This window comes from Zeugodacus cucurbitae, chromosome 6, assembly GCF_028554725.1.
Source record: "Zeugodacus cucurbitae isolate PBARC_wt_2022May chromosome 6, idZeuCucr1.2, whole genome shotgun sequence".
Taxonomy (NCBI): domain Eukaryota; kingdom Metazoa; phylum Arthropoda; class Insecta; order Diptera; family Tephritidae; genus Zeugodacus; species Zeugodacus cucurbitae.
The window spans coordinates 490,793-503,919 of NC_071671.1; the positions used below are offsets into that span (position 1 = coordinate 490,793).

The 13,127-nt window shown below is 30.9% G+C and overlaps 4 protein-coding genes and 1 long non-coding RNA gene across 7 annotated transcripts; 2 read left to right on the forward strand and 3 right to left on the reverse strand.

Moving 5' to 3' along the window:
* The first annotated feature begins 538 nt into the window (after positions 1-538).
* On the forward strand, positions 539-3,987 carry LOC105213419 (transcriptional coactivator yorkie). Of its 2 annotated transcripts, XM_029041093.2 has the most exons (8): positions 539-796; positions 866-1,610; positions 2,612-2,694; positions 2,745-2,891; positions 3,051-3,157; positions 3,218-3,386; positions 3,570-3,634; positions 3,699-3,987. In XM_029041093.2, exons 2-8 carry the CDS (start codon positions 871-873, stop codon positions 3,798-3,800), a joined length of 1,413 nt encoding a protein of 470 aa, XP_028896926.2. In that variant the 5' UTR covers positions 539-796; positions 866-870; the 3' UTR covers positions 3,801-3,987. The 2 variants fall into 2 exon arrangements, with proteins under 2 accessions (XP_028896926.2, XP_011184542.2); XM_011186240.3 differs by having other exon boundaries at positions 540-1,610.
* On the reverse strand, positions 3,643-5,178 carry LOC105213420 (uncharacterized). The gene has a single exon (XM_011186241.3). It carries the CDS (start codon positions 5,082-5,084, stop codon positions 4,074-4,076), a length of 1,011 nt encoding a protein of 336 aa, XP_011184543.2. The 5' UTR covers positions 5,085-5,178; the 3' UTR covers positions 3,643-4,073.
* Positions 5,179-5,622: 444 nt separating this feature from the next.
* On the reverse strand, positions 5,623-8,960 carry LOC105213418 (cholinesterase). Of its 2 annotated transcripts, XR_008471865.1 has the most exons (3): positions 8,546-8,960; positions 6,373-8,444; positions 5,624-6,309 (listed from the first exon to the last, which is right to left on the reverse strand). XR_008471865.1 is itself a non-coding variant. In XM_011186239.3 (2 exons), exons 1-2 carry the CDS (start codon positions 8,958-8,960, stop codon positions 7,006-7,008), a joined length of 1,854 nt encoding a protein of 617 aa, XP_011184541.1. In that variant the 3' UTR covers positions 5,623-7,005. The 2 variants fall into 2 exon arrangements, 1 of the variants encoding a protein (XP_011184541.1); XM_011186239.3 differs by having other exon boundaries at positions 5,623-8,444.
* Positions 8,961-10,091: 1,131 nt separating this feature from the next.
* On the forward strand, positions 10,092-10,813 carry LOC128922687 (uncharacterized). The gene is made up of 2 exons (XR_008471867.1): positions 10,092-10,222; positions 10,282-10,813. It is a non-coding gene; the product is annotated as an uncharacterized LOC128922687 (long non-coding RNA).
* Positions 10,814-10,899: 86 nt separating this feature from the next.
* LOC105213417 (ras-related protein Rap-2c) lies at positions 10,900-13,104 on the reverse strand. Its single transcript, XM_011186238.3, has 4 exons — positions 12,597-13,104; positions 11,356-11,493; positions 11,165-11,282; positions 10,900-11,101 (listed from the first exon to the last, which is right to left on the reverse strand). The coding sequence occupies exons 1-4, from the start codon at positions 12,729-12,731 to the stop codon at positions 10,944-10,946; spliced, it is 549 nt and encodes a 182-aa protein (XP_011184540.1). The 5' UTR covers positions 12,732-13,104; the 3' UTR covers positions 10,900-10,943.
* Positions 13,105-13,127: the final 23 nt, after the last annotated feature.

Below are 13,127 nucleotides of genomic sequence, written 5' to 3' on the forward strand. Positions count from 1 at the left end.
AAATATATTTAAACTACATAACAGAGGAGACAATGACATATAACTTGAAAACATATGTTTTTATGAGATAAAGTCGATATACAACATATGCATACACAACCACTGCTCGAAATTTACGTATTTAATATGATCTGAGCAAAAGCATTTATTCTATGATAAATCAGTTTTTTTGTTTCTATCTAGAATTGTGTGATAATAATAAGTAATGAAGTTTTGATATTTTTACAGAAAGAAAAAAAATTGGCCAGGAAGTTCGAAGCTGTTGACATAATTTTAAAAGTTGTTATACCGTTATGTAATAAAACATATATATTATATATTCTATAATAAATTGTTCCAAAATAAAATACAAATTTTTGTTATGTATCAACCATATAGATTCGAATCTAGATTTATGTAGTATTATTATTCTAATAGTGACCACACTTAGTACGGTATAGATTCTTAAAACTGAACTCATAAATGAGCAATGCATATTGTATTGAGAACAGGTCTTCAAGTTTCAGCAACAGGAAGTCAAGATCGTAGGTAGTCTGCAAAACAAAACGTTGGTAACTCTATACGATATAATATGCTATACTCTTAATAGTTTGTCAATTTTTTTTGTTAAAAGTTCATAAAGTAATTAAAAAATAGGGAGAAAAGTATACTCCAGTGTATTTTCAAGATAAATATTGTAAAAAGCTGAAGAACGCGTATTTAAATAGTAGCCGAATAATTGCGTTTGGTTGTATACGATGGCAGCAAGCTAAGGTTGGAATAAACCATACAACCGCCATTTTAAGATTCTCAATTGGTACATGCACAACACAAAATTGTGTTGCTCGAAAATTTACCAGTGGATATTATTTTTTATTGTTTGCAGTAAAAATGTCTTTAAGCAAAACAGTGGTTAGTCTTAATAAAGGCAATGCAAAAGAAAAAGAAAGATCTACATCTAAAGAGTCGAATAACTTGGTTGTTCGTATAGATCAAGATTCCGATAATAATTTACAAGCATTATTTGATAGCGTATTAAACCCGACAGAGTCAAAATGTCCACTTCAAGTGCCTTTCCGAATGCGTCAACTCCCAGAGTCCTTCTTTAAACCACCTGCAACTGCATCTCGATCGCCTTCTGTTGCACATTCGCGAGCAAATAGTGCTGATTCTGCTTACGATACTGGTTCACAACCGAATGTTAGCCAAGGGAATATATCAACGAGCTCTATCGCCGCAGTTCCAGCGACAATAACACAACCACAAGTAACAGCGAATAGACTCTCGATTTCTCACTCCCGTGCGCATAGTAGTCCAGCTTCGCTTCAACAAACATACAATATAATTGGAAATGTAATGGAAACAGGTGCATGTATTCAAGATGGAATAGGACCTGTTTTTACGGCAGGAGCTGTACCATTTCCCCCTGGTGTTAATGCTGGTTCAGGAGTCCGTATGGAGCAAGTAGATCAGTCAGTGACTAAGGATGCCCCAAATACAATTCAGACATTTCATATGAAACAAAGATCTTATGATGTTGTCAGTACCATACAATTACAAAACGAATTGGGACCATTGCCTCCAGGATGGGAACAAGCCAAAACTAATGATGGTCAGATTTATTATTTAAAGTAAGTATTATTAAATTTATTTAATGCAATATATTAATATAATAATAGTTATTAATCTAGATTGTACCTATAGATGTTACATTTATTTTCATTTGTAGTTATTTTTTTCTGATTTTCAAAACTTGTAATTTATTTGCTTTCCAAATACATTTACACCTACATTTCCGCGATATGACTATTGGAAACAGGTTTCGGATACAATTACACTTAATTTTATTTTCATATACATTTAACTAGATACATGCAAATATCTTAAAACATCATTTTTAAATTTGTTATACAATAAACTCGCTATATTGTTAAAATTTAAATTAAGCTTTCATATGAGAACGGTTTAACTTTTATTGTAGTTTTCTTTATTATTGTAGTTGGAATAATTTCTATTTTATTTTGCTATCTAAGGAAGACCACATTCTGATATGTTGTTGTTCAATATGCTTTTTTTTAGAGAGTTTCGTGACATTTAATTGTTTTTAAAAAAATTAATTGTTAGAATATATTGATTCACTATTATTCATATACTTTTTCCGAGTAACTAAAATAGTAATACTACGAAGCAAACAATTCTCAATGTTGCTTCCTTCCTAACAGAATAGTATACCGTGTGTAGTAATTGGAATAATTTTAACAATTAAATATTTTTTTATAATTATTTAATATACTATTTTTATTTTCCAGTTTGTTAAGGAGGATATTATAACATTTACAATTAACATATCAAAAATTACTAAAATTATATGTATTTTTCTGCATGCAATATGTAGCTTACAATGTACATATGTACATGTGCATGTATATATAATATATTTGTTTGTACGATGTCTGTGGGATTATGTGTTATGTTTATATTTATTGGTTAATTATGAACTGATTGGAATTTGGTAGAAAGAATTTATACTCTTAAAATTTCATTATTTTTTTATGAATAGAAAAGACTGCTTATCGTATTTAAAGTATTCGAATAATTATTAATATATATGCATGTATATTTATTATTATAGCCATACTACAAAGTCAACACAATGGGAAGATCCAAGAATACAGTTGAAGCAGCAAATATTTCAAGACGGTCTTTCTCATAATGGTTGGTTCTGATAAATTGTATCTTCAACGAATAATAATTTCTCTTTTTAGTAAATTTGAAAAGCAAAGAATCCGTTAATTTGGCCGATAATTTGGGTCCTCTTCCAGAGGGATGGGAACAAGCTTACACAGAATCTGGAGATGTTTACTTTATTAACCACGTAAATCGAACAACATCGTGGAATGATCCCCGAATACGTAAGTTATAAGAAATACAATGCGTATCTAAATTAAACTTATGAAATAACCTTAACATCGGGCTCTATATTTGTAATACCAATGATTTTAATAATACTCCATTTTATTTGCATGGAAATGCTTGCATTTTCCTAATTCCATTTAAAATTATCATTACAGCCGATTTTTTACAAAAACCGGTGAAATCGCAAAAACCGGGTCCATCTTGGTTGAACATTCAACATATCGAAAAGGAGCAGGATTATTTTAAACCAAGTTCTGAGCAGGTTGGATCCATTAAATATTCAAATATTTAGTGACATATTTTTTATTACGGTTCCTTATAGAGTTCTTTGACTAGACAAAATGGTAGTCTTCAAATGGACCCATTTTTATCCGGTGACAATCATGCCAGGCAGGAATCAAGTGATAGTGGTTTGAGTTTGTCTTCAAATACGTTCTCCACTACAGCGGATTTAATGCCGAATATTGATGACAGTATGGATTGTATAAGTGGTAATTATTTAATTTGTTTATAAAATTGTAGTATAATAGTTAAAACAAAAATTGTATTTATTTAAGAAACTCCACTTTTTTTACATCTATCCCGTTATTCTTCTCTTTTCTTGTGTTCTTTTTATATTGTCTTACCGATTATTCTACAATTATAATTACTGTTCATTATTATTTTTTTATTAGAATCAGGTAGCCTAAATGCCTTAAGTGGCATAGATTGCCCAGATAATCTAGTATCTTCACTACAGGTGATGTATAATATAAAACGTCATAAATAAATTAATAAGGTAGAATTATGTTTATTAATTTTAGCTTGAAGATAATATATGCAATGAAATGTTCAGTGATGTTCACAGCATGTTGAATGCAACTGCAACGAAGCCTGACACTTTGGACTGGTATAAGATAAATTAAAATTTCGAACGTTTCGTCCTTTTGGATTATACAAGTTTTATCCACATAATTTCAGCGGTAATCAACTGATTTTAAATTTTAAGTATAGTTTGAAAATAAATATATCTTTATAACAAATCTTGAAATGAAGTAAGTGTATTGTACATTTAATTTTAAATGAAGAAAAATAAATGAGCTGTCAAAATTATCAGACCCAGATTTATATATACAATAAATAATTGACATTTCTATTGCTCTTAAAGGAGAAAATACTTATTTTTTAGCTTAAATAGTTTATTTGTTACATCGAACGGTTTCGCACAAATCTGAGAAATTAACATTTAAAAATTGTTTTATGCTTGATACAGTTAACACTTTCATCTGACCGTGAAACAAAACATCTGTGATAATTTTTTCAGCATAAATTGCTTGAGAATTGTCCATCGTCCGAAGTTTGTGTGCAATGACCTTTCCAAAATTCGTGAAATGGTCATCTATATTGCTGTTATGATTTTTACAAGCAAGTGATACAATTTTTTCCAGGTCTATTGAAGATGTCTCCAATTTATACGTTCTTTTGTTAGCAGGTTCTATTTCCTTTGATAATTGCGACGAAGTGGACGAAGATCGTTTTCGAGTGTTATTGGATTCTGATAGGTAAGACATCTCTTTTTCAGTTTCAAATGTTTTTTGATCTTTCAACCCCCTTTCAGACGGCATTAAGTCATTTATTTTATTGTACACATCGTCGCTATATTCTGTAAAACTCTCTTCGATGGTTTGTTCCTCTAAAATTTCATTTTGTGATAGCGACTTTGTAGTCTGATCTGCCTCCGTGCTATCTGAAGAGCAAATATTTTGCGTCAATTTATTCCTTACTACATTCGACTCCATGATTCCCTCAACGATACAATCTTGCTCCATAGCACACGTTTCGATGATTTCATCACCATTTGACGGACCTATGACTCCGCAACGCTTTGTTTTCCTCTCCAGATTTTCCTCATCTTTTAAAAACATCAAAGATTCAAAATATTTGCGTTTTGGACAGTAGGGCTCATCCTTCTCTCCTTTGTTCTTGGACTCTACGATCTTCTTTAATTGTTGTCGAAATGCACATCTCAAATTATTAATTTTTTGCTTCGTTCGTTCAATATTGTAATGTTCTCCATGCTTTGCTGCTACTTCTATTAATTTCAAATACGCCTCTTGCCGCTTCGTACGATTTTTAAAATTTGTACAGTCAGCCTTCCAAAGACATGGATTTTTTCTGTATTCCTCAATAAAATCATCTATGAAATCCATGTTTACCGAAAATAAATTGAGAATCACAGTAGATCACTGTGTTGAGAATAATACATTTATGTATACAAAGCACACTAAAAATTATATTGTTTTCGATAACACAATAATCGATTTTATATCTAAACAAATAAAGTGCTGAACACAAAGCCGACGAAACGACACGACGTGGCGACGGCTGATAACAAATGTCGCTTTGAAGCCAGCGTCTTGAAAATTTTGTAGACGGCAGCGACATATCAAACAGCAATTTTATTGTTGCCGTACTAAAACCTTTCATTTCAATAAAATTTACATATTTAGTTTAAAGTGAAATTATTTGTGCAAAAAATGTAAAAATGGGCGATTTATTTCTTTTTTAAATAATCGATTGTCATTATAAATGATCAAAGCTATTTTACGTTTCTGCTGGCAAAATAACTTCATATTTGTTATAATTTTACATTTCAGATATTAGTGACAACTGTACAGCTGTCAATTGTCGTCGCCAAAATTAGAAACATTTTTAATTTAGTGACAACGATAACTACAAGCCTGTTGTCGCGTAGTCGTGCTGTTGTCAAAAAATCTGTGCCCATAAGAACGCGTGTACTTTAATATTTGACAGACGTCGCTCGTCGCTTTTCGTTTTCTATGTGTTCAGCACATAACTTTGAAAACGGAATAAGCCACTGATATACAATCTTGCCGGCGTTGTCCACTACGTTCAGGTAAGTATGTAACCCACTTCAGCTAATTTGTTGATATTTTATTTTGGTACGGTAGTTTCTAAAATAATTCTATAATATTTTGAATATTTGTACGCTAAACAAAATAACTAAACAACAATATTTAAATTTCATAATTTATTCATTAAAAATTAACACCAGTGCCGCTATTAACAAAATTTCATAATTAAAAAAAAATGCAAACAAAATCTTATACGAGCAACTCGGTACACTTGCTGCAATAAAGTTTCAGGGGTACAAAATGCCCTGAACGCTACCTCTTCCTCAAATTTCGAGATGCCGCAACAGTAGTTGCTGCGTCTAAGCACACCCATACGTCTTTTGAATTGAATTCAACTCGATGACTTTGTTGCTTTTCTATATGAATTAGCTGCCAATCGAACAAACTTACTAGATGTTCAAACTGGTACTACGCTACGGTATAACGCTGCGCTAATATTTCTGAGGCATGCCTATATAGTCTGTTGGTTGTAGATATTGTAGTTTTTCACAGCAGTTAGCTAGAATAATTGAATTACACTGTAGGCAAGGTTGCAGGTTTTTGGATAATGTAGTAGATTTACCATTTGTCGAATTTCCGTTTTAATCTTCACTCCTTGTGATAAATTAAGGCATCCCTTCAATTGCTGAATCTGCGTACTGGTGATACAATTTGATGGCCGTTTCATAATAAATTGAATCAAAAATTCTTTTGGAATATGTATTCAAACAACTACAAAATTTTGCTACGAATTGTCAATCCATTATAGTTTCAGTGAGGAATACTAAAAAACGTTGCTTATTCGATCATTAAAGGATTAAATGGATAATAATAATTTACTGAGTTGCCGCTAATTTTGCCACATATTTTATACACTTATTGGTAATCGTGTTTAATGGAAGGGCTTGCTAAATACTTAAAAAAAATGTTCCCATGTACATACATATAATGTAATATCATTTTATTAGTTTATGGAAATAAGGTTTTTAATCTGCGAAAGCTTATATTTAATAGAGGTAGAATGAATGTATATATTTTTTAATATAAAAATATTGTGGTACATATTCTTATTTACATAAAAAACATTTTTTATTGTTATTTTATGGAATTGCTCTATTCGTTCATACATACATATTTTTTTTCTAAGAATGCATGTGTATAAATATTTACTATTTATTATTTTATTCTATACTTTTAGCAGATGTGTATATACATTTTATTTCATAAGAAAAATATTAATTACTGTAAGTCCAGAAATAATTCCTACACTGTAAGCGAAAGTCAATGAAAGTGTATTTTTGAAAAAAATTGAGGTTCCAGCATTTGCAACTTCGCAGCAATTAGCCGCAAACTTCACTAAACTTGGATAATAATTGTTCCAAAATCTCACGGTAAGCATATTATTTACCAGTTCCGAATTAAAGTTCTGATTTATTATTAAAACAGTATTGTTTTCTGCTTTATATGAGTTCCATTTGACATATACATTCGAAATAATTGGATCAGTAGATTTCGCGAAGTTCGCCCACATTGTCATCACTACATCCGATATTTTTTTGTCTGTGGAATTCCATTCTTTCAGAATGTTTGTATTGTTCATATAGGGAACGCCCCATACAAAGATCTGATCGTAAAACTTTGGTACTCCTACCCATTCGGGCAGGTCAATGAATTGAGTTTGAGGACGAACAGTAAATAAATACGCAAACACCTTATTTCCTTTGCCTAATATATCTGCCATAAAAAATAACGGTGCGATATACATACGGTCTGTATGGAAATTTGTTAGTTTTTTAAGAACGTCAACTCCTTTTTTTTGTGTTGGATACATATAGGTTATAGCATCGATTATTATTTGTGAATTTGTACAGTTTTCATCACTTTCAGTATTAGCTTTAAGGTCATGCTTAGTTATTTCATCAACGACATGGAAAAAGTCATCATCATTTAATTTAGTGTTTGTTATGTCATCAACTAAATTGAGAATGTCCTCCATATTAGTTACGCCAATTAAAATGGGAACATTTTGAAAGTTTCCTTCTTTGAAAATTTTGCGAGGGTGATCTTTAATGAAGTGAGCTGATGTATTACTAAGGCCATAATCGATTACAGGCCCCCATTCTACTGCTGGAAGATTTGTAATCAGTGTTTTTGCATCAACTTTTCTTAAACATGATAATAACATTGATGTTGGTCTTCTATTACATCCAAATAAGGTTGATATTGAGTCCAAAGATTCACTATAAACTTTTGGATCACGCACCACTTTGTCAGTTATTGGATTTCCAGACATCATAATTGCCGCTGAATAACCACCTTTTGACCACTCATCAGATATTAAGTGCAATCCAACACTAACCGCTCCCGCGGAGTGCCCCATTATTGTTATTTTATTTTCATCTCCGCCAAAATGATTGATATTTTTTTTTACCCAGAACAATGCAGCAGACTGATCCATTAACCCGAAGTTACCTTGCGCTTCACCATCCGCAGTTGATAGAAAGCCGAAAATATTTAAACGATATGAAAACGTTACAACTATTATTTTTTGCTTAAAAACTATCTGGAAGGGTTCAATGTCTATTGGGGATCCATAAGAAAAATCTCCAGGATGAATCCAAAATATTACAGCATATCCTTTAATACCAGGAGATCCTTGAATTACATTTGTTTAAATTTACAAAAAAAAAATATATGTATCTAAATTTTTATGTAATATATTATTATGTAATATAGTACGTGTTAGGTACTCTTACCATCTGGAACGAAAATATTTAAATGCAGACAATCTTCATCATAGGTAACATCATGGTCTCCGATCACTTTATTTCTAAGAAGTTCATGCAATATTGTGTTTTTTACATTGGAAGGATTTTGCCAACAAAAAGGTGCAAATTTTGTTGCATTCAGAATTCCTTGCCATTCAGATATATCCAATTCGGGCGGTGAAAAACGTAAAGCGCGTGCATATCTGATTCCTAAATATGCTTTAATATTTTGAGCCCGGAACATTTTTAGATAAGTGCCAACAATTATACCCTGTCCAGGGAGATTTATTTGCGGAGCTTCCAAGCAATAAATATGATTTAGGAAATGTAAAAAATATACACTTAAAGAAATGAATAATTTAATGTAAAAAGTACAGGATTTTTTTATTTTAAACTGTAACATCGTAAATACTTTCTCAAATTAATCACTTGCGAATTCTTTGCTACCTGTAAAGCATGTGCATACATAAATTCCCATAAATTAATTTTAAGCTGTTGTCATGGAAAATAAAATAATTTTACTTGCTGAGCTTGTTGCCATGATATTATTCCTAGTTACGTACATATGTATATGAATAAATGTTTTGGATATCAGTGGCTACTGCAATATTATAATTATGTATGTACATATGCACATACAAACAAATATGCATGTACTACATGCATACATATGTATGCTTTGTTATGAGTATGCCTATGAATATGCCCAGGGTACAAATTACAGTTCATGGTATGAAAGCTATAGAAAAATATAAATTTCTAGATTTTATTTTAATGATATTCAGTCGGTTTTACATGCATAAAAAAGTTTTTGTGTCACTCAAAAAATGTGATTACGAACACACAAAGCAAACAAATTAAAACATAAACTCAAAAAGTATTAAACTGCATGAAAGCTATTTTTAAAGAAAAGGGCGTGGTCTAGTAAATATGTACATACATACATATATGTAGATCTCACGAAGGAATTGAACGAATCAAAATTGGTGACAAATATGTACAACCTTGCAAATACTGCGTTTAAACTCGGAAATCTTTGTTGATAATTATCGATAATTTTGTTTTGGTTTTTACAATAATAATTCGCATTAGTTTAATTTCAAAAATAATCATGTTTTATTAATACTATTTGAATATTTGTCACACCAACGTAACGAAACTAGATTATATAGGAAAAATATCATACGAAATTTGCAGTCATTGAGGATTCTACAATTTTCCTTCGAAAAAGCAGCGTACTCCTCATCCGAATTTGTATATAGATTACATACTTTGCTAAATATCCACAACATCCGCGTCCTTTTACATTTATGGAAAATTCGACGGTTAAGGGAGCGGTTTAAGTTAGGTTATCGTATATACTAATTTATAAGTGTTCTTATGAGCCAGTTTTAACAGAGAGTATATTACGACGTTAGCTGTTTATGTCGGGAAAGTTTAAGCAAAATGTGTGGGGGTACTAATCAACAACAGGTTAGGCAATGCAAATTAATTTTTTTTATTCTACTTACAGAGGATATTCAATAAGTGCATAATATATAAATAAAATTATATTCTCGTCACTAATTTAGAGATAATAAAAAATATTGGATACATCACCTTACGGTCTGACTAGATCTGACCCATAAAGGTGCAGCGTATTCGCTTATCCAGATCTCTCGTAAGGTGAGAATTTGAAGTCGAATTGTCCAGCTAAATATATACATACTTTATCACTTTCCCAGAGCTCTGGTAAGGTGTTGATGAGGTTCAGAAGTTGAATTCAGTGCGGGTCCAGCTGGATAGGGTCTTGACGGTGTAAATGTTGCGGGGTCCTAGGAGCTATAAAGTTTGGTCTACGTTTACAGGGTCTAGCAAATGGAGAGTATGTTCGAAAGTTGTTGACAGTTTTTACATTTGGTGCATTGTATGCAAGTGGCATTATTCCCATCAAAACCTGTCTGCAAGTGCATATAAAGAGGACTTAATGTTAATCCGGCTACATCCTCTTGTCTTCCATAAATATTTTCCTAAAGTGCAAACTTTATAAACATAACTAAAAAAATTTGGAGTTTATTTAAAAAAGTATAGTCATTATTGAATTATTTCCCTTAAATTTCAAATTTTATTATTCACTTATCAAATTTAGTTTTCTATTCTTCGCATACACTTTTTCAACTCGTCACTCATCATGACTCTGGTAATAACTGTTGATATTTAAGTGGTTTATATTATTTTAAAGAATTTCCAGTCTTTCGTTAATGTTATACAAATAACCTTTATATACGTATATTTGCATGGCCTTGGAAAATCAGTGTAAGTTAAGAGCAAAATATATTAAAATAAAATAATACAATTACTCGTACACTTTTGAGCTAATTTTATATTAATACGTTTTTTAATATTTCTATAAAAGTGTACAACAACAGTAACTTTTTTTCTGGCGTTTTTCCTGTGTCATATTCATTTCACGTACTATAGTTGCAAACACTTCATTTACGTTTATTCTATCTTTTGCGGATGCTTCAATAAACGGACAGTCCCATTGTCGAGCAAGAGCGTTTCCTAATAATAAATACGTAAAGTTTTATATACAAATCAATATATAATTAGACTTAAATTGAATACCTTCCTCAGTAGAAACTTCTCTTTGGCAATCTAAATCAATTTTATTTGCGACTAGTAAAATTGGGGCCGGTTGACTTCCCTTAACTCTTGTTATGACATTTTTCATGCTTGATATATCCTGAAAAGATAGTTTTTGGTTGCAATAAGTTTAAAAAATAGTTCTATAAAAGTATTCCAATAATCTAATTTACCTGAAAAGTCTGATGGTTTGTCAACGAATACATTACAATAAATCCATGTCCATTTTTTATATATAAGTCCCTCATTGATGCAAACTGTTCTGTACCTGCGGTATCTAAAATTTCAAGTACGCACGGCGAATTGTCTACCTGAATAATTATAAAATTGATATTAATGAATAGGTTTTTATTAGTTTCAAAAATAACAGTTTGAATGTATTACAATTATAAATTTTATGTCCAAAACTCTTGAGACTTATAAATATGAAATAACATGAGGTGGTAAATCGTGATCCGAATATTTCATTCAGTAAAAAGAAGTTAGTTGTTCTATTTAAAAGAGTAATTTTTGTTGTACTATAGATATTTAAGACACACAAAATAATTTAGCACGTAAGCGCTCAGTCAAGTTTCAAAAAATATATTTGTTTTAAGTTCTATGTCGGTACAACATTTGGATAATCTAGTGAATTCAAAGATTCGATTGAAAAAAATACCATTTACTTGATACGTTAGAAAATAATGCTGCACTAGAAGACACTGTCACAACTCAGCTTTGGTTAGGTCCAAAAGAACATCCAATGGATCTTGGAGTTGAGTCAGTTCTTAACACCACGCTTTATGGAAATACATCAGGCTTTCTGAAACTCCTGGTAGCCGTCGAAGACAAGTTTTGATTTACAAAAACCATAATAACAGTAACACTACATATATGTATTTTATGTACGTCTATATATTTACTTCGATATAGTGATGGATTTGGCTTGCTAAGCATATTTAATGCGTCATCAGGGCGTTAAGGGATCTAAAATATGAATAAAATCTTAACAAATTTATTTCCAACGAAGATCGGGCAAAATTTCGGACCCTGTAGTTTGCTAACTATTTGTGAAAAAAGTTTGTAATCTCCGTAAGTAAGCGCGTAGAATAACGCAGTATAAAAAATAGTATAAAATTATAATTAATGGTATAAGAATTTGAAAAATTTATACATTATAATTTATGTGGGAGTTGATTTTTAGGCAATATGTCCCCTGTCCTTCGTTCTATTAATTTATTTCATTACACAAAAAAAAAACAATATATGTAATGTATTTATTTTGTAATTAGTTTATAATGAAATTAAAATAATATTTTGTTATATATTTAGATATTTATAATCATTGGCCAACTAATTAATAATATTATACCTTTCTTATTTGAAAGAAATCGTTGGAAACAAATATTAAGTTAATTCTGTAACTTAAACATACCTCTATTTCTTTTCGGTAGAAGTCTTCAATGGTGGGATCGTACTTTTCAATAAAGCACCCGGAAACGAATTGAACAGTAAGGGCAGACTTGCCGACACCGCCCGAACCCAATACAACCACTTTAAATTCTCGCATTATTTTAAAATATTATATTCAGTAAGTCTCAAACGAGACTGGCCAGCCAACTTGACCGACAAAAAATTTTATTGCACTGCTATTATTGAAAGCTAATTAAATCTTTCTTGTCACTTTAAAACAAAGTAGGTACTTGACTATTGTATACCAAATGCTAGCACGAGGAATACCGAAAATAACGAAATACACTCAACTTCATTACATGGCAAACTTTCAAATTACAAATTGCTTTATAACTTCGACTTTTATATACACTAGTTAGTTTATTTACAAATCTTTTAAATAATTTCACTTGAATAAAATTACAAATGCAAAAATGCAATATGTTTCACCACATATATACAATTAGCGTCAATAAATGCTTTTTATCGTTCCCTAAGCTGAATATTTTCTTTA